Below are 24,139 nucleotides of genomic sequence, written 5' to 3' on the forward strand. Positions count from 1 at the left end.
AACCGTAATAGAAACAACCATAGAACTCAGATATCTTGACTCTTTCATTTGTACCTACGCTATGAGACTTTTCATACCTTTCATTGTTTTCACATAGTTATTGTATGTTATGGATTTTCATCCTAGATGCGCCCTCACCCCTGTTGTGCCAGACTTCTGAGAGGCAAAGCAATAGGGAAAGTAGCTGGACACTCTCTGCATGTTTGTTCCCCCTCTGCTATGCAGAGCTAAAGTGCTTCTCCGTGTATACTGTGTGCGGGAATTGTGGCAAAAGGCAGCCTGCAGACTTGTATGGAATGCCTGCCCTGCAGGGGAACAGAGAGAGACCATGCAGCAGCAGAAAGAGGGACAGAACTAGAGAAAAAAATGGGGGAAGGAAAAAACTAAGGGCAAACAGAACTATAAAAGATATCCCAGGTGAGCAACCTGCATTCAGAGGAGTGGATCCCTGAGGTGGGAACAGGAAAAGAATGAGCATTGGTGGAGACGGAACAAGACTTGGAAGAGAGAGGAGAAGAGTGGGAGAAAGAACAAAGTAAGGAGCTTAACCACGAATGAAAAGCAAAAGCCAGAAAAATACAGGAGAAAGGCAATAAGACAGGTCAGATGTGTCAAGGTATAAAAGTAGGGTTGCCAACCTTCCAGGATTGTCCTGGACTCTCCAGGAATTAAAGATTAATCTTCAATGAAAGATTGTCATGTGATGAAACCTCCAGGAATATGTCGAACCAAAACTGGTAACCCTTTGTAAAGGAAGCAGGGAGTGGAGATGACCTGCCTTAGGCACTGCTCTGCAGCAATTGTGGTAGAGGGAGACACAACAAGGCCAGGAACCACTACTGTAAATAAGATGTAAAAATGGTAGTTTACAGTTATTTATCTAGAAAATTTGGCAGCAGAATCAGAGTAATTTAGAACTGCCTGTTAACCTACAAGCCATAGAAGCTACTAAGAGCAAAAGAAGCTATTGTTCGACTATGGTATTTCACTTGGAAGAGATTCAGATTGATAGAGATGGTATTTTGCCAGCCCTCTAGTGGAAAAACCATCAACATGCAGAGACTAAAGACCCATTCCAGTCTAAAACCTACTTTGCACCCCTTCAAACTGTCCTGACAGCACTGGACTCCTGTATGTGGTTTGTGGGACACTGAATTTTCATGTGCTGTAATATGTATACTGCTTACTGTATTTTTCACTCCATGCATCTGATGAAGTGGGTTTTAGCCCACGAAAGCTTATGTCACAATAAATTTGTTAGTCTCTAAGGTGCCACAAGGACTCCTCACTGTTTTTGCTGATACAGACTAACACAGTTCTCACTCTGAAAACTGAATTTTCTGTAAACAGAATCAGTTCATTCTAATATATTTATTAACATTTTTGAATGACCTGATGTCTTACAATAGTATCTGGTATTATCCGTGCCCTAATCCCACTCCCATCCACTTCAATCACAAATCTTCATTCCTACTACAACCTTCCATCAAAACAGTCATTTCTACTCTCCGATTGCTGGTCTCTCTTTTCTCCCTCCCCTCTCTCTCAAGATCCATGGCAGTCCAATAGGTGTAGCAATCTGCGTGCTGTGCCCTAAGCTGAGGACAATTACTTCAAATTCCTAAGAATCTGGACTTTCCCTCACTTGTGGTCTACAATGGATGGTGCAGCTAGATAGCCCCCAAAGATTTGTAAAATTGCAATTTGTTCATCTCACACCTTGTGTGGCTTCAGAGCTTGCCAGTCTTGGTAAACCCAACAGATCTCAAAAGCTGGGTGGTTGAGAAGATAACCAGAAATGAGAGGTACTATAGGGAAGGGAGAAGGCTTAGGATACTTTGGATAGTTTCAAGGAACAAGCCATGGCCTACTGGAGTGGGCAGAAGACTGGTTATACAAGTCTTTGTGGAATTGACACAAAAGGTTCAGTGTTTTTGGTATCTCACCCTACATCCTGCCATAGCAGTTAAGATTGACTGAGATGCTCTTGCTGTCAGGTCCTTGATTTGAATTCTGCAGGACTGCCGCAGAGCCTTCTCCAGTTGAGAGTCACTGTCTTTGTCATGTTCTAGTCTTGGGGGCCTGCCTGAGCTTGGGTTTGGTGACCTTCAGGATACAATGTATTTTTTATGTGATGTGGCATGTAGCTGATTTAGTTTGGTCTTGTTTTTTTGTTTAGTTGGTGGTGGCAACAGTGCTTATGGATAGTTTTGTCACTATGGAGCTAAATTCTATATGGTGCAAACAACAACAGAATTTGGCTCTATCTGGTTTTAGTTTTTGTATCCAAGTGCATAGATAGTATGGTTTAAAAGTGTTTTAAAAATTCACTATAGGACAAATCTTGAGATATTTAGCTCTTACTTTGTCCTCCTCAAGGAAAACTCTCGTTGACTTCAAGAAGAACTACATCTGGATAAAACTTGAGTTAAGATCTCAGGATTTGCTCTCTTACCTTTTCAGGGTTTATCCATACTGAACTGCTAGTACTTTTGAGGTAGGCCCATTTTTAGTTATAATGAACTCAACTGCAAGATCTTCTCCAAAAAGGAGGAATTCTTTTATAAGGGGAATAAACATTTTAAGAACTTTTTTTGTTTTCTAAGGCACAAGGGAGACATGTAAAGATCTGTTAAGGTGCTAATATTATGCAGCTAGGCATTAACTGACAGCACTGTCCATGCTGTACCTTTTACATCTTTCTTACCTTTCTTCCATCAGATTCCTTTTCAATTACCAGGTCGCTGTCTTCCCCACTCTTTTGTTCCTCTTCTTTTTCTTCTTTCATATCATAAAGCACAGTTAATTCTGGTTTACTTTCTAGGGCTTGTACCTTTAAATGCTGTTTGGGAATGAGTTGTAGTGGGGAAATATGATCATAATGAGTGTGCAAGATGCGGACAGCAACATCACTTGTGGCCACTGTCTTTGGAAGATCAAATCCATTTTCTGCATCACAAAACATATGATTTTTGAATCTGTAAACAGAGAATTAAAACAAAAGAATTTTCTAGTAAAGTCAGTATAATAATTTGTACATCACACTTCAATATTCCAGTACATTTATCACAGTAATACAGGCCCCTATGTTGCCTTTTACCATATGTCACAGATTGGGGAACAAAACTGGAAAAATGAGTTAGATGGTCATCACATGCTCACCCAGCACAGAGAGCTGCCACCAGCCTCTCCAAGATAGCTAAAACAGAATTAAAAGAATAGAGCTCTGCATGCAGTTAAGGAACCTGGCCAGGCAGAGAAGGGAAGGAGTCAGCTGTTCTATATAGCATCCTCACAGGTAAACTGGACCCATTTATTAGGCACATTTCTGCATAGGTTAATACAGCTGCTGTCTCTATTAACTCCCTCTCCACGGTTTCCACAAACAAGATGAGGAGGCACTTAAGGTAAAGAGAGCCAAGCTAGGAGAACAAGCACATCATCTGCCTCTGTACCACCATAGGAAAAGGACTAAAAGGCAAACAGAAGGAGATCAATTCTGTGTCAAATCAGATACCCAAGAACTTGGGCCTTTTTCCCCCATGCATCTTTGGCCTGCCATAATATGACTGGAGGCCCCATTTCTGACCAAGCAGACAGAGATCTGTTCAAATGAGAACTCTCCTTCTGCCCATTTTAATACAAGAAAATATTGGCTAGAATTATAAAATCTTCCACACATAAACCTCCATGTTTTGCGTAGGAACACTGGCTGAGATTCTGTGCTGGGCTTCAAAAGGTGCAGCATATTCTGTGCCCAATAGAAGGATGCTAACATAACATCAAGCCACTTTTACGCTCTCCTGATTCAAGGCTCCTTTGCTGCACATAGAATAAACTGTTCTGGGGGGCATAAGTTACAGAAGCCTCCCTAGGCTGCCTTATATATAGGCTGCAGTGCTGTCCTAACACTCTAGAGTGCTGCAACCCTGCCCCAATATAGCCATCCTACCCCCAGCAGACCCCCTACACTACGGCTTGCAAGAGGGTCCTCAGAAGGCAGTCCTACAGCAGTCTTCCAGAGTCCCAGTGCTTGGCACACTCCCCACTTCCTCCAGGCAGTTGAGGGCCACTTGTGGAGTAAAGTGCTACTCAACATGAATAAGGGTTGTCAGAAACTGGCCCTGAGTCTTTGTACATCTCTATGGAATAAAGATAGAGCTAATTTGAAATAAGGTCACTTTTGTACTGTACCTTGCATTCTTCTTGAGGTTTCCCCAAATACAGAAAGTGATATTTTTATCTTTTATGACCACATCCATATTTCCACTGTCAGAATCTGCAAAAGTACTAGCCTTCTGCAAATAACAAATCAGCATATTACTCTAAATTAAACTAGGATGGAGTTGATGTACTTGACACTGATGACAGAACTGCTATTGTCTTTGCACTAAGAACGATTAAAAAGTTGAGCAAAGCATAAGTTCTTAGGATAGAACTGTCAGAGATTCTTTTAACAACTTAATATTTTGCATTTAATCACTAAATTTTTGTGTAATCAATGGTTACTGCTAATTTAAATCATGCTGACAGTTAAGGCCAGGATTTTCAAAGACCTCTTAATTCCCTTAGTGTCAAATCACACTGCAACCCAGTTCCCACTGAACAGAACTTCCTTAGGTTAATTTAAAAATTCTAACCTCAGACACTGTGAAGGAGAAGGCCTCAGAAACATCAGTCCAGTACATGATTATGTTTGAGCCGGGGAAGTTTACACAATAGTCTGTATCACAGTGTAAAAAAAGTCACTTTTGCCAATTAACCTAATGCACAAAACTGTTACTTTCCCATTGCCCTTGATATTTCATGAATAACATTTGAAGACTAACAACTAAAATACAAAGTTTACTTACTTTAAGTAGGTGCTCTGTTGCTTCATTGTATTTTTGATGAAGAAGACTCTGCAATTCCAGAATTGACTCCTGGTACTGAGCAATGACCTCTTCCATTAGCTCATTTGGCGGTGTGTCCAATAATAGAAAATTCAACTTCTCGATTAACTAAAAGACATTAAGCTTTTAAAATTAGTTTTACAATCAAATCATAGCAGTTTAATTTCCTTTTTTCAGGGATTAGAGTGGAAGAATGATTTCTGTTCTTTTGATTTCAGATATCATATATAAGGTATCCTGTGCTCTGTTAAAATATGAGCTGAACTTGCTTCTTTTGCATATACACAAATATTGTCAAGTATCAGAGGGTAGCCGTGTTAGTCTGGATCTGTAAAAGCAGCAAAGAATCCTGTGGCACCTTATAGACTAACAGACGTTTTGGAGCATGAGCTTTCGTGGGTGAATACCCACTTCCTCAGATGCATCAAATATTGATTACAGGAATTCTCTCTCTATTATACATCTAAAAAGAATATATGTGAAAAGAACATTATTAAGGTTTCAAAATTAGGAAATGTCAGAATTAAGGTTGCTTGTGCAACCTTAATTTAACCCCTTTGTACATACATATTATGATACAGTCTTTAATTATGTCATCACATACTATTATTTTCACAGGATCCCTCCTGCATTCAGTGCAGGACTGACTTACTGAGCAAGAAAAATTTCAGGGCACAGAAACTCTGCTTGAGACAGGAGTTACACTTCTGTTTCTTTGGTCTGTTTGTTCCAGGTTTTCATAAAAAAATATTTATTATTTTTTAAACTCATCACAGCTATGACAGGGACATCCGGTAGGATCTGAAACAAGTGCTATACAGCTAATAAGAGATTTCTGGTTGGCTCATAACGTAGTGCTGTCTACAGACAACAAAGTTTCTGGCCTGAGGCTTAGCAATTCCAGACATCATTTTATACATGTGGATGCTGGCAGGACAACTCCACTAACTGGAGTGATTAGCCATGAATTTAAGCAATATCTTTCTCTAGAAGTTCTATAATTCTATTTTGGAGATCTATGTTTTGAACCTGAACCAAGACTCTTACACCTCAGACTAGAGGAGATTCGAAGTAAAATGTATTTGCTTAGTTTCCTGGAAATAGAATACTGCGATATACTCCAAGTTCCCTGTTTTTACATTAGAGGTCCCTTCATAACAAAAATAGATTTTTTATATTGGTGATGTTGGCGCTAATTTTGTAAATTATGCTATTTTTGTAAGTGAAAATTTTGAATTTGTGTGAGTATGATGCCGTACAACTCCAGCCAGCAGAAGAACATTGACAGTTATAAGGCTTCTTCACATGAATTTTCCTTATTCTTGGAGACTGAATGTGCTTTATTGAATGCCATTTGCTTATAATCAAATCTATTTTGTCACCTGAACTATAATGCGCACCTACAGATGTCCATTATAATCTGAATTCTCCCCTAATTTAAACTGTCATATCTCAAGAATGTTTTATCCATTTCCCCTCTCACAGAAGAACACACATGAGAAATTTCAGGCATACCATGTTTTGACAAAGTCTGTGGTGTGGGGAGGGGGTTGGTCAAAATCAGGATTTTAATGGAAAGCTATGCTTATAGCCTTAATTCTGGACAAAGTTCTCTTCTGCTAAAAGTAATCTCAAATTTTAATTTTAAAAATGGAATAGGAACAAATATCAACAAAATTTTAATCTACAGGATAAACCAAAATTGGAGGTTTAGATAAATCCCCAATGACACAGTTGCTTGCAATAAGATGATGATATTTAGCACATCTAACAAACTAACACTAATCTATCCAGATGTCTACAATGCTTGCCCGAGATTAAATATCAAATGTTTATTAGATATTGCTGTATTAGCAAAGTCATCCTTTAATATTGTATTTGTTATTAAACTAATTAAATTAGTTTAATTTAGTTAATTAAATTAAACTAATTTGAATCTATTTGATATGATCTTTCATATTCTTCTCTCATCTGTAAATTACACTCATTAATGTCAACAGAAATTACATGCACACAGGGAGAGAAGCATCTAGATCCCTTTGTTTGTACTATTATGATCATCTACATCAATCAGTTATTCATTCATTCTACAGAAATGTCACTACTTTGGGGAAATATTAACAAATCTATTTAACACATAACCACAGTAATTTAAGATTACCAGAAGATGTCAGTAACCGCAGTAGAGGCAGCACACCACACTTACTATTGCTGTATATTCAAACTTCCAGTATCAGTGCCTCAGAAATCAATCCTGAAATGCAACAGGCTACCTAAAAGATGCATTGTTAAAGGAAGTTGGAGGCCAGGAATTAAAATAGAAGTAAAAAAGTGGTGAGCTCAAGTCAACCCATTTCAAACTACATTCCTAATACTAAAGTAGCTGAATGATCCTCCAAAATGATCAGCAGTAAATGGCGAAATCTTAGCATTCAGAGTGTCACCATGTCTTCAGTGTGATATTGGTGGTCATTGATAGTGGTCATTGATATAAATACAGACGTTCTTGCTTCTTTTAGAACAATTGTTTCAGGAAGTCTATCTGTATATGCACAGGGCTAGAAAATTTGTAATTTTTTAAATGAAAGCTTAAACTCTCTAGAAAATGAAGGGGCCATCAGAGAACTTCTGGTATGGCATACGTTGGTATACTAGCTCATTGTCTGGCTATGCCAAAAGAATGACAGGAAACATTAGATACAGATTTAATCAGGCCGCAACTTCATTATCAGACAGATGTCTGGGATTAACCCAGCGGATAAAATCTGCAGTGCAGGTGAAAAATTTATGTCCCTCCAGCAGATCACTGCCAGGCTCCTCCAATTCCAGCCATTATTATTATTATTTTGAGGGGGTTCCACCAGCTCGTCCCCTTTTCATAGAGGTCCCTCCAGCAATTCCCTTGCGGAGGCCTTACCAATTCCAGAATGAATGAGGGGAGGGGCCAGGCCCAGGCTGACCTTTTTAAACCCCTCATTCCTAGGTGGTGAGTCATCCACCGCGCTGACAGCTCTTCCAGCAGTTTTATGTCTCCCATCCTACCCCAAGCCAGAAAGCATTACCCTCTTCTCCCAGCCAGCCAGACAAACCAGCCCCCCTTGCTTAAAGTGCAGGGTGGTGAATCTGATCACACTACGAGTCAAATACTGTGAGTGGTTATAATGAAGGTCTAGATCGGGGTGGGCAAACTTTTTGGCCAGAGGGCCACATCTGGGTGGGGAAATTGCATGCAGGGCCATGAATGTAGGGCTGGGGCAGGGGGTTGGGGTACACAGGATGGAGTGTGGGGTGTGGGAGAGGGTGCAGTGTGCAGGAAGAGGCTCAGGGCAAGGGGTTGGGGTGAAGAAGGGATGCGGGGTGGAGCAGGGGGCTCAGGGAAGGGGGTTGGGGTGCAGGAGGAGGTACAGACTGCAGGAGGGGGCTCAGGGCAGTGGTGCAGGCAGGGGTGTGGAGTGCAGCAGGGGACTCAGGGCAAGGGGTTGGAGTGCAGGAGGGAGTGCGACAGGGGGCTCAGGGCAGGGGGTTGGGGTGCAGGAGGGGGTACGGAACCATGGGGGTGCCAATCCTGCAGGCCAGATCCAAAGCCCTGACAGGCCGGATCCAGCCCGCAGCTGTAGTTTGCCCATCCCTGGACCACATGATTACATGCTTCTGAGTATAAGCAATTTGTTCCAAAGGTGAAGAAGGCATTTGAGTTGCACATACCATGTAAAACAATGCTAGATTGACTAGATGAATGGTAGGAATGGAGGCTCCTTTACATTGAAGCTTCTACAGGTGGCATGAGCAGCAATGTTCAGATCTGGAGCGTGATGAAACTTTCATCAATTTGGGAGGGTGTCTGGATCCAGAATTTTGACTGGATCCATCTCTACAAACATTATATATATGAACTCCTGAAAGGCAGAATACTAGAGTTTTTGGATCAATGGTCTTATGTTTCTTGTTTCCTAATAAAAAAATTATAATGAAGGAAAGCAAAGACAGCATATCAGAGGAAGACCAACACACAAAAATTGCTTATGATTCAGATGATGATCAATTACAGGCAAAGAACCAAACAAAGGGGCATACAGGATCCTTTTGAGGTTTGTAAGCTATTGGTAACCAAGAATCTTAAGAATATCATTTTAACACTTACATTTAGCACTTGGTTTCCTTTCTTGATCACAAACTCAATATCCTCATTTTTATTTTCTTGCCACAAGCTCATGAAAGTATTAATTTCTTGGGGCACGGCTGGATCAGGACTCCCATCACATTGCATGTAATGCTCCCACTAAAGAGATTTTTTAAAAAGAAAAGTAAATCCAAAAGTTTTAGGTACAAACACCTCAAAACTTCATAATTACAATACAAGAGTAGGAGGGTTTTGAGAGAGACGTGTGTGTAGTCCAGTGATAAACACACAACTGAGGATGTGTCAACACTTGTAGCTGAAAGAGGGATACTTGTGATCATTCTCATAGAGCTAGTGCACAAAAGTTGTAGCATATCTGCAGTAGCAGCAGGAGAAGCTAGTCACCCTGAATACAAACCCATCCTGATCACATGGTTACATACTTGGGCAGCTAGCCCAATATTCTGGCCATGCTACTGCAGCTACACTACTATTTTCAGCACACTAGCTCAACAACAGCTAGTGTAAGTATGTCTCCTTGAGCTGGGAATGACACTCTCAATCCCAAGTGTAGACAGAGCCTGAGTCCTAAACCCAGTTTCATTCATCACTCACTGTGTGACCTTCAGTCTTGGTTCACTCTGTGACCTCAACATCTCTATCTCAGTTTCCCCATCTGTAAAATAAGGATCATAATAAAACCTGTCTCATTATCTAATTAATCCTCACAGCACACAGTATTTGTTAAGTACCTTAAAGATTTATAATGGAGTTTCTAAAAGCACTAAGCATGGCTGTACTCCCACTGAAATCAATGGTCAAATTCCCGCTGACTTTAAAGGGAGGAAAAATAAGTCAATGTGGAGGACTTTTGAAAATCCCATCTGTACATTTAATAAGTGTTAAATATTAACAACAGTATCCAATCACAAAATAATTCCACTATTTTTACAATTTTGAATAAATGTGCTTGATTATAAAGTGTGAGGATTGAGAACATTAAATAGAGCCAGGTACTACAGAGGAGACAGCTCTGGCTCCATAGATATGTTTGAGCTAAATTATGCTCTTAAAGCAGGGATTCAAACTTTTTATTATAGCAAAGAGAGTTATATTTTAGTGTAACAAAGAGAGCATATGCTCTCCAAAATTAAAACACTTTTTCTTTGAGTACTGAATGAATTTTCTGAGAATTTATAAGTACATCCATTAATTTGTTTACAAGTTAAAATTAATTAAAAATGAGACACTTCAGAAATTTAGCACTTAGCATTAGATTTTTCTTTGGGCTGAATATTCTTCATAATAAAATAAAGCAAACTCTTCACACTTCCTGTAAAGTAAAACTTACTGAAACTGTGGGCATAGGTGATATTTGAATAATTTTTTAAAGATTAATGGTCACATTTTATCATCATTTTTCATAACTGAAAGTTATTCCTTCAGCACAGGCGGAAGAATAATCTTAAGAGAATTCCATAAAAAACCGCCCTCTTTCAAAATGACTGGTAATTCCTATTGTTCTTAGGGGTACTAAAGCAACAAGTTGCCTTCAGTAAAAAAAAAATCTAATGCATCTTTAAAATTCAGTTTAACCTAATTTGGAAACATAAATATGCAAACAATTTAACAATAATCATCTGGGCATTACATGATGTCCTATAGGATGGAACTGTAGATTTTTAACTTTGTATTTCTATCCCTTAACATATCAGACTTAAATAGAAACATTAAGGCCAGGGCTACACTAGAGAGTTGCAGCGCTGGTGAGGGGGTTACAGTGCTGCAACTTAGGATGTGGCCACACTTGCAAAGCACGGCCAGCGCTGCAACTCCCTGGTTGCAGCGCTGGCTGTACACCCGGTCGAGCCTCGGGTGTAGGAATTCGAGCGCTGGTGATCCAGCGCTGGTCAGCAAGTGTGGACGCCCACCAGCGATTTTATTGACCTCTGGGGTATAAGGAGGTATCCCAGCATACCTTAGAAGCCTCTATGGTAATCATTCACACTCCACTGCCCTGGGCTCAGCTGACCCCACCTTTAAATGCCCCGGAAATTTTAAAAATCCCCTTCCTGTTTGCTCAGCCAGGTGTGGAGTGCAATCAATCAATCAATCAGCGACCATGCCTCCATGCCCCAGACGAGCCCCAGCATGGAACAGTTCCGAGCTGCAGGACCTCATCAGTGTTTGGGGTGAGGAAGCTGTGCAAGCACAGCTGCGCTCCAGCCGGAGAAATTATGATACCTATGGGCAGATATCACAGTCCTTGCTGAGACGGGGCCATGAACGGGACGCGTTGCAGTGCAGGGTCAAAATAAAAGAGCTGAGGAGTGCTTATTGCAAAGCCCGTGAGGGAAATCGCCACTCAGGAGCTGCCCCCACAACGTGCCGTTTTTACAAGGAGCTGGATGCCATACTTGGGTGTGACCCCACTGCCAATCCTAGGAGCACGATGGAGAGTTCAGAGCAGGGAGAAGTGGGGGAGGGTGTAGAGGAAGCCGACAGTGAGGCTACTGGCGTGGAGGGAGACACCCCGGAGTCCCAGGAGGCATGCAGCCAGGAGCTCTTCTCAAGCCAGGAGGAGGCTAGCCAGTCGCAGCAGCTGAAAGTTGCTGGTGAGGAAGAAGCTGAGGAGCGTGCTCGGGGTAAGCAGATTTTTATGTTTTGGGAGAGGACGGTTGGGGTTATGACTGCCTGCATGCATGCCTAAACGTGGAATAGCCCATTGATTTGCTCTATCACGTCTCTGTAATCTGCCTCTGTAATCTCTTGAAAAGTTGCAGCCAGAGCGTGGGCAATGTGCTTTCGCAAGTTTATAGGGAGAGCCACCGTGGTCCTTGTCCCGGTCAGGCTAACTCGTCCGATCCACTGTGCAGCGAGGGGTGGAGGGACCATGGCTGCACACAGGCAAGCTGCATAGGGGCCAGGGCGGAATCCACATTGCTGTAAAAGACCCTCCTTCTCTTCCCAGGTAACATGCAGCAGTGATATATCTGGCAGTAGGAAACCCTGTTGAGAATTTAGGGATACTTGAGTGCAGAGCGCCAGGTTCGCGGTCCCCCCCCCAGCCCCGCGGTGCGTTCCGGTCTCCCCACCCCCTTCCAGCACGTAGCCAGCCCCGCGATGCGCTCCGGTCTCCCCCCCTCCCCTTTCCAGCAGGCAGCCAGCCCCACGGTGCATTCCGGTCTCCCCACCCCCTTCCAGCACGTAGCCAGCCCCGCGGTGCGCTCCGGTCTCCCCCCCTCCCCTTTCCAGCAGGCAGCCAGCCCCGCGGTGCGCTCCGGTCTCCCCCCCCTCCTTTCCAGCAGGCAGCCAGCCTCGCGGTGCGCTCCAGTCTCCCCCCCCTTTTCCAGCAGGCAGCCAGCCCCACGGTGCGCTTCGGTCTCTCCCCCCACCTTTCCAGCAGGCAGCCAGCCCAGCTGTGCGTTTCCCCCCCCGCTCACCAGCAGGCCGGCAGTTACACGGACCGTCCCCCCCCCCAGCAGCTCGCCACCTTCCTGTTCACTACTGTCCCCTGTGCAGGACACCAGCTACCTCCTGTACCCAGTGCAGATAAACCCCAGTGACCCATCGGTCAATTCCCCCTCCCAGGTGCAGTCGGGGCAGAAACACTCACCCCATTGCTCGCCATGCCTTCGCTTCCCTGGCCTCTCTGTGTTCTGTTAGGTATGGGGGAAGGATGCTACAAAAAGTCTAAAAACTCCTTCACTGTGTGATAATAAACAATGTAGCCTTTGTGTATTACATGTTTCTATCTATGTGTTTTTTAGTGACCTTGACTAATGCAGCCAGATCACCGGCCTCACGTCGCTTGCACAACTTGAGAAAAAATCCGCGAAAATCAAAAGAAGAATTGATCAAAGCAGTTATGATTCACTACAACAGAGAAAGTAGGAAGACGCAGGAATGGAGAGAGAAAATGTATGAGTGGAGGCAAACAGAAAGCAGGAGAAAGGAATTGGCTACCAAAAAAACCTCAAAGCACCTGATAAGCCTCCTGGCTCGCCAAACTGACTCTTTCGAGTCTCTGGTAGCCATGCAGGCAGATCTGTACCGTGGTAACCCACACCACTCCCAAAGCTCTCTTTCTTGTTCCCCAGTATTTGCACAAAACACCTTTCTCCAGCAGCCACTTTCTTATTACCCCCAGCTGCCCCCAACACCTGTACGATCACCTACCAGCGCTGATAACTACAATTCTTACCCTGTGCACTCCACCCCCATTACTCTGCAGCATAGTAATCCTGAAATGCAGCAGACATTGAACAGTAATCCAAACAGGACATATTCAAACCTCTGAATGTACAGTCCACCACCTAACCCCCCTGGCCTTTTATGTACTGTACTTTGAATAAAGGATTTTATGGCTTTTACAATACGTTTTATTATTGCAGTAAGTGGTAAATATTGTACCCCAAGGTAGAAAGGAGCACAGCAAAGGCACCAAACATTACTGTTGGCTCTCAGCATCAAATTGCTCCCTTAAGGCATCCCTAATCCTTGAAGCCCTTTCCTGGGCCTCTCTAGTAGCCCTGCTCTCTGGCTGTGCAAATTCATTCTCTAGGCGTCGAACCTCGGAGGTCCATTCCTCACTGAATCTTTCACCCTTCCCTTCACAAATATTATGGAGGGTACAGCACGCGGATATAATAGCGGAGATGCTGCTTTCCCCCAAATCTAGCTTCCCATAAAGACACCTCCAGCGCCCTTTCAAACGGCCAAAAGCACACTCCACAGTCTTTCTGCACCGGCTCAGCCTGTAGTTGAACCGGTCCTTGCTCCTGTCAAGCTTCCCTGTATACGGTTTCATGAGCCATGGCATTAAGGGGTAAGCGGGGTCTCCAAGGATCAGTCCCGGCCCTCAGCTTCCTGAACAGGGCACTGTTCCGAAAGATGCGTGCATCATGCACCCTTCCAGGCAATCCTGAATAAATGTCAGTGAAACGCCCACAGTGATCCACAAGCGCTTGCAGAACCACGGAGAAATACCCCTTGCGATTAACGTACTCTGATGCCAGGTGGGGTGGGGACAGAATAGGAATATGCGTCCCATCTATTGCCCCTCCACAGTTAGGGAAACCCATTTGTGCAAAGCCATCCACAATGTCCTGCACGTTCCCCAGAGTCACAGTTCTTCTTAGCAGGGTGCGATTAATGGCTGTGCAAACTTGCATCAGCACCATTCCAACGGTGGACTTTCCCACTCCAAACTGGTTCGCCACCGATCGGTAGCTGTCTGGAGTTGCCAGCTTCCAGATTGCAATAGCCACCCGCTTCTCCACTGGCAGGGCAGCTCTCAATCTTGTGTCCCTGTGCCGCAGGGTAGGGGCGAGCTCAGCACACAGTCCCATGAAAGTGACTTTTCTCATCCGAAAGTTCTGCAGCCACTGCTCGTCATCCCATGCTTGCAGGACGATGTGATCCCACCACTGAGTGCTGGTTTCCCGAGCCCAAAGGCGGCGTTCCACGGTGCTAAGCACGTCTGTTACTGCCACAAGCAATTGAGTGTCTTGAGCGTCAGGCGTTTCAATATCATCGTGTGACTCCTCACTGTCACTTTGCAGCTGAAGGAATAGCTCCACTGCCATGCATGATGTGCTGGCAACATTCATCAGCAAGGTCCTCAGCAGCTCAGGATCCATTTGTAACAGAAATCTCAGAAATCGCGCTGCAGACTCACAATGCCGCCAAACTGCTCAGAATGTGTAGCAAAGCACCACGGGGCGTTGGAACAGGAAGCGGAAAGACCCGCACACTTCCTTCCCCTTCCCACAAGCCACAGCGCCAAAATGGGACGAGGTGCTCTGTGGGATAGCTGCCCACAATGCACCACTCCCAACAGCGCTGCAAGTGCTGCAAATGTGGCCACAGTGCAGCGCTGGCCCTACACAGCTGTACGAACACAGCTGTAACTACCAGCGCTGCAAAACTGTAAGTGCAGACATGGCCTAACTCTGAATTTCCTGGTTATAGAATGCTTATCTGAGGGATATTTGCAACATCTTTGTAATGTAATTTACCCTAAATTACTGATCTATACTCTCAGCCTAAAAACTGCATTTTAATGTAGTTTTTATCTGGCAGTAGTATATAACTCAGATGTTATGCTGTTTTCTACCTATAATTTTGCCATTGTACCTCAAAATCCTGACTTCCATCAACCCTAACTCACCTGAGCAGATATTACCCATTGTCCAAACTCCTTAAAAGTTTTTTTTGATTAATGTAGTGTTTTTCGTTTAAAACTAGAATGAGCAAAGCACTAGACAATAAAGAAACAATCTTGTAATAGAGGAGAGAAGCAGAAGATCATTTAAAAGTCTCTTCTTTGTCAAACTTCTATACTACTACATGGATATTTTAGAAAGCAAGCTTACCTTAGCATGTGCTCTATAATCTGCTTTCCATTGCCTTGCCCACAAAAAGTTCTCTTCTAATGAACGGAGTTCTGCAAGTTCAGTCCCTCTCCGCTCTTGATCCTGTTAGTATATGATCAGGTACATGAATTTACTATTCAGTTTTAGTTTTTATAAATTATTTTATAGTAAAGAAAACTCACATTGCACTCCATATGATGTTACGGAAATATGCTAATGAGTGTGAATATAATGTAACTGGAATATGCTTCATGCAAAAGGTCTCTTGAAAGGTTTCATTAGAAAGTTTATAATCTACTGAGTGTGTTCATCCTATTTGCATGACTGTATCATTCTTGTATTTGAAACTAGGAATATAAAATATAACTCTGAGGTCTTATTGTGATTGTGCAAAGTGTGGGCCATTAATGGTGGTTTAAAATCTTGATGGCTCCCATCAACTAGGACAATTGTCTGTAGATGGCTCTGTTTACTTGCAAGCCTTCCTGTGAGTCAGGCCGAGAAGAATGAAGGGGATTGGTCCTACTTCGAGCAGGGGGTTGAACTAGATGACCTCCTGAGGTCCCTTCCAACCCTGATATTCTATGATTCTAAGGCTTGGGGTCTCACAGGACATGTGACCATGTCACCTGGAACTGGAATCCATCTTAAACCTGGTGCTTTTCCATTTAGAAGGAAAGGTGGGGACCCAAAGAGACAAAAAGTTTCCTGCCTTGTGCCAAAGGTATATAAGGAGGTGAAACAGAACAAGGGGGCTGCAGTCATGAGAAATCCCCAAGCTATCACCTGAGCTGGAAAAAGGACTGTACCAGGAGAAAGGATTGGGCCCAGACTAGAAAAGAATCTAATCTGTGAAAGAAGCTTATTGGAACATCTCTGAGAGTGACATTTCATCTGTCATAAGTTTCTTACTGTATTAGGCTTAGACTTGCGTGTTTTTGTTTTATTTTGCTTGGTAATTTACTTTGTTCTGTCTATTATTACTTGGAATCACTTAAATTCTACTTTTTATATTCAATAAAATCACTTTTGCTTATTACTGAACCCAGAGTCAGTGACTAATTCCTGGGGGAGCAAACAGCTGTGCATCTCTCTCTATCAGTGTTACAGAGGGAGAACAATTTATGAGTTTACCTTGTATAAGCTTTATACAGAGTAAAATGGATTTATTTGGGGTTTGGATCCCAATGGAAACTGGGTGTCTGGGTGCTAGAGACAGGAGCACTTCTTAAGCTGTTTTCAGTTAAGTCTGCAGCTTGTGGGGGACGTGGTTCAGACCTGGGTCTGTGTTTGCAGCAGGCTAGTGTGTCTGGCTCAACAAGACAGGGTACTGGAGTTCCAAGCTGGCAGAGAAAATGGGCTCAGAGGTAGTCTTAGCACATCAGGTGGCAGTCCCAAGGGAGTCTTTTGTGACCCAACCTGTCACAATAATATCTTGAATTTTTATGGCACATTACATCCAGGAGATTGCAGTAAATTAGCAATGTTTTATCATAGAGAATCTCTATGTGCTGGTGATGTGATAAATTGCTGAGCCACATAATAAATGACTCCGACCCTTGAGCACAGCCCCATCTGCTTCCCTGCACAGGCTGTCTGTCTGTCTGCACAGGTTTCGCTGAAAGGGCTCTGTCTGGCAAAGGGTCCGTGCTCCTGGGGTCTAGCCTCCCCATTCACAGTCTCTGCCAACATCCCCAGTTGCAAGAAATACCCCTTGTGAATGTAGGTGAGTACTGATTATTATTATTATCAGGAGGAGGGGTGGGGCGGGGTGCAAAGAAAATAATCCCTTAATTTTTAAATACAACGTTGGCAACTCTAGTAGAAGAGTGCATGGCACATCCATCAGCTTTAAAGAGATATGTGATTATCACTGAATCCAAGAGCACCCCTCCACTCCTGCTTTCCAAAGGAACACACTGCAGTTGCCTCTGGTAGGTTCCAAGATATCAAACCTTAGAACTGTGACATTTTAGTGCATGGAAATTTGTTTGGGGCAATTTTTAGAGGTTTTTAAAATGTACTGGTTCATCGCTTTGTTTTCCTCAGAGCCCTAGCTAATTGGGTTCACAACAATGAAGGCAATCTAGCTTTACAGATGATGGGGTATGAAAAAAAAGACCAATTAAAAATGTTAAACTTGCTAAAACAGGTCTAAAAAAAATTCTGATAAATGTGCTATACACAAAATACATAGTAGTGTGTTTTTATTGGCACCAGTTTGGGTTGGCTTATGTAATTCGCCTACAGTTTCACAATTCAGAGCAAGTCATCCCGAATTCCTGCCAGTAAAACTTTATACTACATCACATACATGCATACACATCAATACAACAATTTTACACCTGCACTAAAATGCAGCCATTTCTAGAATGAAATACCACAATTCATAACAGCCCAAAGCAATACTACATACAGTTTAGGAGCAAAAATGAATATGTCTAATAGAATATACATGTGGAATTGCAGAAAATTAAGAACCGTTTACACAGATTGGAATTTGGACAGGACAGAGGTTACATCTCTACTCATACAAAGAGTACCAAGAGGATTTTAATTATCGGAAGTAGGCAACACTGAGCTTTTACATCTTCTTTTACCAAATAAACACTTCTTTATACCATACCGTGTGATTACTGGCTTAGAGAATACAGTGGCACATACCAAGTCTTTAGCATCATTTTCTTAAGCACCTTTAGCTTTCCTTGGAAGTCACTCATTTAGCTACTGACCCAGTTCATTGCCCAACTGTACTTAACTTGTGGCTCTTACATTTTGCAGTGGTATGGCTAGAGTTTTCATTATTTGTTTTGATCCAAGAATACTGGAAAGCTGCCCCCGCCCAGGAAATGGAGAGAAATTTCCATATTTTCATAACAAATCAACGATTTGGCATACAGTTTAGAAACTGACTATTGCAGTTTGCAATAGCTATTTATTATGATGGCTGCAAACTAACTTTTGCTTCAAGTCTTTCCCTCTCCTCTCGCACAATTCTCTCCTTTTCGAGTCTTTCTGCTTCTTCTTGTTCAGCTCGTAAACGAGCTTCCTCTGAAGAATGAGAAATCTATTATCAGCAACACAAGTACATCCTGCTTAATAAAAACAGATATATTATTTAAAAAACTAGCTAGCAAATCAATATTTTTATTTCAAAATAACTAATAACTGGTGATAGCAAGGGTTCAGTCTACATTGTCTATTATGGGTTCAATCCATAATGTCTGGAAGCAGTGCCAGATAAAGCAAATCCACATCCCTATGCACACAGATCTCCCCACGGCCTTACTTCCCGTTGGAGTTGTGGGGGCAGATGTGCCATTCCTACAATTCCAGAGAAGCAGAGACAGAGTCATTTTTCCCCTCAATGGAAAGTAGCAGGAATCCTTTCCTCCCGCACCCACACATTAAGAGGCAGAGGTGGCAGCCAGAGGCCCCCCAGTACTCATTACAGTAGCTATAATATATATGATTTGGTGGTCTGGTCCTGCTTTGCTCATCTCCTCTTGTCACATACATTATCCTCTGCTAAGGTGATGTTGACAGGTTCCCCAAGCTCTTGGAGTTAGTAACCCATTGAGATGCATGGGATTGTCTGCATGTCTCAATGTTATTTTATCAAGGTCTCTGTAGCTTCAGACAGGTGTCATTACATAAGCTAAACTAGAATCACATTTCAATATTGACCTTCTTAGCCATAGGGCTAAAAAATAGGGTTTTTTTGATAAGCCTATACTATCTATGCTTTAATCCATTCCTGTTTGCAAAACTGTCCTAACATTAATATGGAGCGTCTGTTGCTGTCTGAATACATTGATCAATACTCTGTTAAGCTCAAAGTCGGCATACTCTGTTGATCTACTTTGAGAAAAGTCCTAGTCATTGAACTTCTCATTCCTCTTGATTACTAAATGTGGAGAAGAGGAAATATCTGTTCCCCTATCTCTCTACCCACTTGTTCTTGACTTGGCTGGGAGAGTACCAGAAGAGGAGATAAAAAAAAATTGCAATGCTCTACCCAACCCTCATACACTTTCCAAGCATAGCAGGGGGAGGAATAACTAGTGGAAAGACTAGGTAGAAAAGGAGGTTGAACATAGTGAGGGATATATGTGGGTCTCAAAAAATAACTTTGTTTAGGGCCTTCCAAAACATTAAAACCAGCCTTGAGAACAGAGAAATACAACTAAATCATCCTACTGAGAAGAAACAGAATTTAGATATAATTAATTATCATAATTTGCACTTTACCTATTTAATTAGTGATTTGGTATAATCACATTTCCTGTAAGTGAAACGCACTGTACCTTCCTCTATCAATCTTCTATCTTCTTCTTCTTTCTGTAATCTCAGTCGTTCAGCTTTGCTAAGTTTCTTTTTACCTCCACTTCCGCCAGACTTAATATGGGCAATAAATTAAAAGAGATTAAATGTCAACATTAATTTTACACATTTTATTTCTCTAATATAGCATTTCAAAGTATATTTTCAGTTTATATGTAGAACATCTGTGTTCAAAAGATAACAGAAGAACAGGATATTATGTCAGTAAAAGAAACAAATTTTTCTTGTAACCCACAAAAATAGCTGAATGTTTAAACCAGCCCTATCCTCAGGGAAATGTGGTTAGCAAGACTAATGAAGTGAGTTCATTTAAAAGTTGGATTTTTGTTTTGTACTAAAATATCATTCACATGACAGAACAAAAGATGTTTTCACTTTTGAAAGCAAGCAGAAAGAATGTTGATTTAAAGAATACACAGACAAGACAAAGTCACAGGAACAGCCCTTTAACATAACAGCACAATTAAGAGATGATTAAAGCAGGGAATTTATATATTTGTTGCAACTTTCACCAGTTTCTCCACTGACATAAGAATATTCATATAAGTAAGAAAAGTAGAGCTACACATATTGGGCCAAATTCTCCTTAATCAACTTGAACCAACATAACATGGGAAAATCTGTCCCATAATATACACTATATTAGAAAAAAATTCTATGTATTGTAATGATTAACTTGGAAGTTAACTACATACTAGGGACCAGATGCTACTGGTGGCTCATCATATAAGATTTCTGCAACATATATATGTGTTAAGGGCCTGAGAGCAGCCTGAAGACTTAATTGAGAAGCCACTGGGTGGGATTCTCCTGCCCTCCAAAAGATAGGTTCCCCCGAGCCCTTTTTCCCTTTTTTTTCTGGCAGAGTTCACAAAAGGGATTGTTTAACCCATACTGTGAGGAATAAGCAAAATCACCACACAATACCATCTAAAATAAATAGATTTAAAAGGAAAAATATTAAACTACTATTAATATATTAACTAAAATAGCCTATGCTCTTGATCCTCCTCATATGTAGATCAAATTCTATCCTTTAGACTAGAACAGGTAGAATAGAATTCGAGATAGAATTTGATCTAGTAACTATACATACGAGGAGGATCAAGAGCACAGACTATTGTGGTTAATCCATTAGTTAATGAATAAATAAATAAATACATTTGTTAATGTATTAGTTAATTAATAATTTAGATAATACATCAGTTTTTACTCAATGTTTATTCAGACAAGGTTCTCATTGACTGCAATCATATGACAGCCCTATGCATAATACAATACAACTTGGTTCTATATAACATTTTTCATACATGTATCTAAAAATGTTTTACGGAATCCAAATAATAATTACAAAGTTAACAGATAAATAATAGTAGAGGAGGGAGAGATTACAAGGGAGAAGAGAGATTTTCATAAAAGATTGTAATTTATTATTTATATTGTATAAACAATCTACAAGCAGAGTCCTCACTCAGGATAAAGGCCATGCTGTGCTAGATGCTGAACAAACATTCATGAAGGTATGTGATATATAACATAGATAGCGTTGATGAGTTAGCAGTATAAAGGAAGGCTGTTTTAGATGGCAAAAGTTGAAAAGGCGGCGGCGGCTCTTGCAGTAGTAATGGCCAGACATGATAGAACAGAGAGGGCTAGTATTAGACCAGGGGTGGCCAACCTGAGCCTGCAAAGGAGCCAGAATTTACCAATGTACATTGCTAAAGAGCCACAGTAATACGTTAGCAGCCCCCCCATCAGCTCCCCCACTGTCAGCACCTCCTGCTCACCAGCAGCCTCGCCTATTTCTTCCCTCCCCACACCTCCTGATCAGCTGTTTCATGGCGTGCAGGAGGCTCAGGGATGTGGGGGAGGGAGAGCAATGAGGACATGGCAGGCTCAGGGGAGGGGGCAGGAAGAGGTGGAGTGGGGGCAGGGCCTGTAGCAGAGCCAGGGTTGAGCAGTGAGCACCCTCTGGCACATTGGAATGTTGGCACCTGTAGCTCCAGCCCCGGAGCTGGTGCCTATACAAGGAGCCGCACATTAACATCTGAAGAGCCGCAGGTGGCTCCGGAGACACAGGTTGGCCACCCCGTATTAGACCAAGAGGGGAGATGAAGAGAAGGAGAATGAGCCATGAGATTAAAAAAAAAAAATCCAAGAAAGATAATTTCGTACTGAATTACACAATCAGCACAGAGCCAGCAGAGTTGTTTGTTGTGACACATTACATACATTTTTCTTTGTGTATGTTAGAAGATAAGCAGTGGTATTCCACAAATGCTGTAGTCAGCAGTACTGGGACTTGGAGAAACCAAAGAGAAGAGAGTTACAGTAATTAAAGAAAAAGATGATTTTACTATGGACAAGGATTTCCGCAGAGGTAGAATAAGACAGCATTGTGCAGACGGTGATAGATTTGCAGATGCAGAAGATATGGGAGAAGAGTTCAGAGTTAAGCTTGCATCCAAACTTATGGACAACAGACAAAAAGAAACATCCAAGTCAAGGAAGATGTCTGAGTTGCATTTAATGATGTACCTTCTGATTGACCAAAAGATGCATCTTTGTCTCTGAGACACTTAGCTAAAGGCAGATGAGATTAAACGGAGGAGACATGGTGACATGCAGAGTTGAATAACACCAGCATAAAAGTGAGAGTTAGGATGTAAAGGTAGCGATAGGGAACATGATTCTCCACTATCTTGCCACTTGCACCTATATAGACTGAATGGGGAGTTCATGTAACGTGATATCATTCCAGAATAGAAAAATTTTACAGCTATTTTGCAAAGATGTAAATGACTCCATGAAATGCAAGGCAATAAAGAATCAGGTGCAGGACAACCAAAAGCAAGGTGGGGAGAAAGGAGAATCCCAAACTCTTGTAAATAAATAGTGTGATATAATGGAAGCCTTCTCATTACATACTTTTGTCCCATTTTGGTAGTAGTGATATTTTTGGTAAATATTATCTCAGACAAACCATTTTTATGAAGAGTTTTCAGATTATCCAGGAGGACCCTTTTCATTCAATATTAAAAGATGTGTTTTGAATTCTGTTATTTCCAAGGTGATTAGCATGTTTTCAGCTAACAGAAATATCAGGGAAGCTATTCTGTTCTGTATTGCCAGCCAAAATGACAAAATGTTTTGAACCTTGTATGGCAAAAAACAAATGAAAACTTAAAGCAAATGTATAAACTGAAACTTAGTTACAAGACTTTTTGAAACTTGAACAAAACATTAGGACAAATTTACTGCTGCAAAAAGAGATGGTAACTCTACTGATGATAATGTAGTTATGACTAGGGTTCCATGTCTGCCACGGAGGTCGCGGCAGTCACGGATTCCGTGACTTTCCACAACCTCCGTGACTTCTGCAATGGCCAGTGTGACTGACCCCAGGACTACCCAAGCAGCTTGCTCCAGAGCCAGGGGCTCCGGTTGCCTGGGGAACAGCCACACCAGCCGCTGCTCCAGTGGCCTCCTGGGCAGTCGGCTGGAGCAGCCACAGTCTGTGGCCTCCAGCAGCATTCCCCGGCAGGCCAGAGTAGCCATGGTTTGTGGCCCTCCAGGCAGCTGGTGCCGCTGGCCCTGGGCACTCCCACCCCAGCAGTGGGCCCCCACAGATGTCCCTCTCCAAGCAGCACCCTCCCCAACAAGATTTAATCACAGGTATTTTTAGTATAAATCATGGACAAGTCATGGGCCGTGAATTTTTGTTTATTGCCCATGACCTGTCCATGACTTTTACTAAAAATACCTGTGACTAAATTGCAGTCTTAGGGCTTGTCTACATCAGAAAGTTGCAGCGCTGGTGAGGGAGTTACAGCGCTGCAACTTAGGAGGTGTACACATCTGCAGGGCACCACCAGCGCTGCAACTCCCTGTTTGCAGCGCTGGCCGTACTCCCGTTTTGTCTCGGGTGTAGAGGATCCAGCGCTGGTGATCCAGCGCTGGTAATCAAGTATAGACACTTACCAGCGCTTTTCTTGACCTCCGTGGAATAAGCAGGTATCCCAGCATACCTGAGGAAGCCTCTGGTAATCAAGCTGGTCTCCTTCCCCGGCTTGCTCTCGCGTTCCCCGAACCCCGAGCAAGCAGGTCTCCTTCCCTGCGGTTTGCAGGGTGGTTCCGGGAACGCGAGAGCAAACCGGGGAAGGAGACCAGCTTCGCCGCGGTTTGCTCTCGCGTTCCGCGAACCACCCTGCAAACCGCAGGGAAGGAGACCTGCTTGCTCGGCGGTTCGGGGAACGCGAGAGCAAACCGGGGAAGGAGACCAGCTTCGCCGCGGTTTGCTCTCGCGTTCCCCGAACAAGCAGGTCTCCTTCCCTGCGGTTTGCACGGTGGTTCGCGGAACGCGAGAGCAAACCGCGGCGAAGCTGGTCTCCTTTCCCGGTTTGCTC

At 42.6% G+C, this 24,139-nt stretch overlaps 1 protein-coding gene across 5 annotated transcripts in view; it reads right to left on the reverse strand.

The window, feature by feature from the left end:
• Positions 1-24,139, reverse strand: part of DNAI7 (dynein axonemal intermediate chain 7) — a 39,871-nt gene that overhangs the window by 11,407 nt on the left and 4,325 nt on the right. For 4 of the 5 annotated variants that reach the window (XM_050968634.1, XM_050968612.1, XM_050968620.1 and 1 more), the window contains exons 2-8: positions 19,697-19,787; positions 18,349-18,440; positions 15,390-15,491; positions 9,034-9,171; positions 4,854-5,000; positions 4,195-4,298; positions 2,708-2,978 (exon numbers count right to left, since the gene is read on the reverse strand). In XM_050968634.1, coding sequence (XP_050824591.1) covers positions 2,708-2,978; positions 4,195-4,298; positions 4,854-5,000; positions 9,034-9,171; positions 15,390-15,491; positions 18,349-18,440; positions 19,697-19,787 — 945 coding nt within the window. Of the gene's footprint in view, positions 1-2,707; positions 2,979-4,194; positions 4,299-4,853; positions 5,001-9,033; positions 9,172-9,627; positions 9,689-15,389; positions 15,492-18,348; positions 18,441-19,696; positions 19,788-24,139 lie in introns of those variants that run through there. The other variant, XM_050968627.1, reaches the window with a different exon arrangement.

This window comes from Gopherus flavomarginatus, chromosome 1 (assembly GCF_025201925.1).
Source record: "Gopherus flavomarginatus isolate rGopFla2 chromosome 1, rGopFla2.mat.asm, whole genome shotgun sequence".
Lineage (NCBI taxonomy): Eukaryota > Metazoa > Chordata > Testudines > Testudinidae > Gopherus > Gopherus flavomarginatus.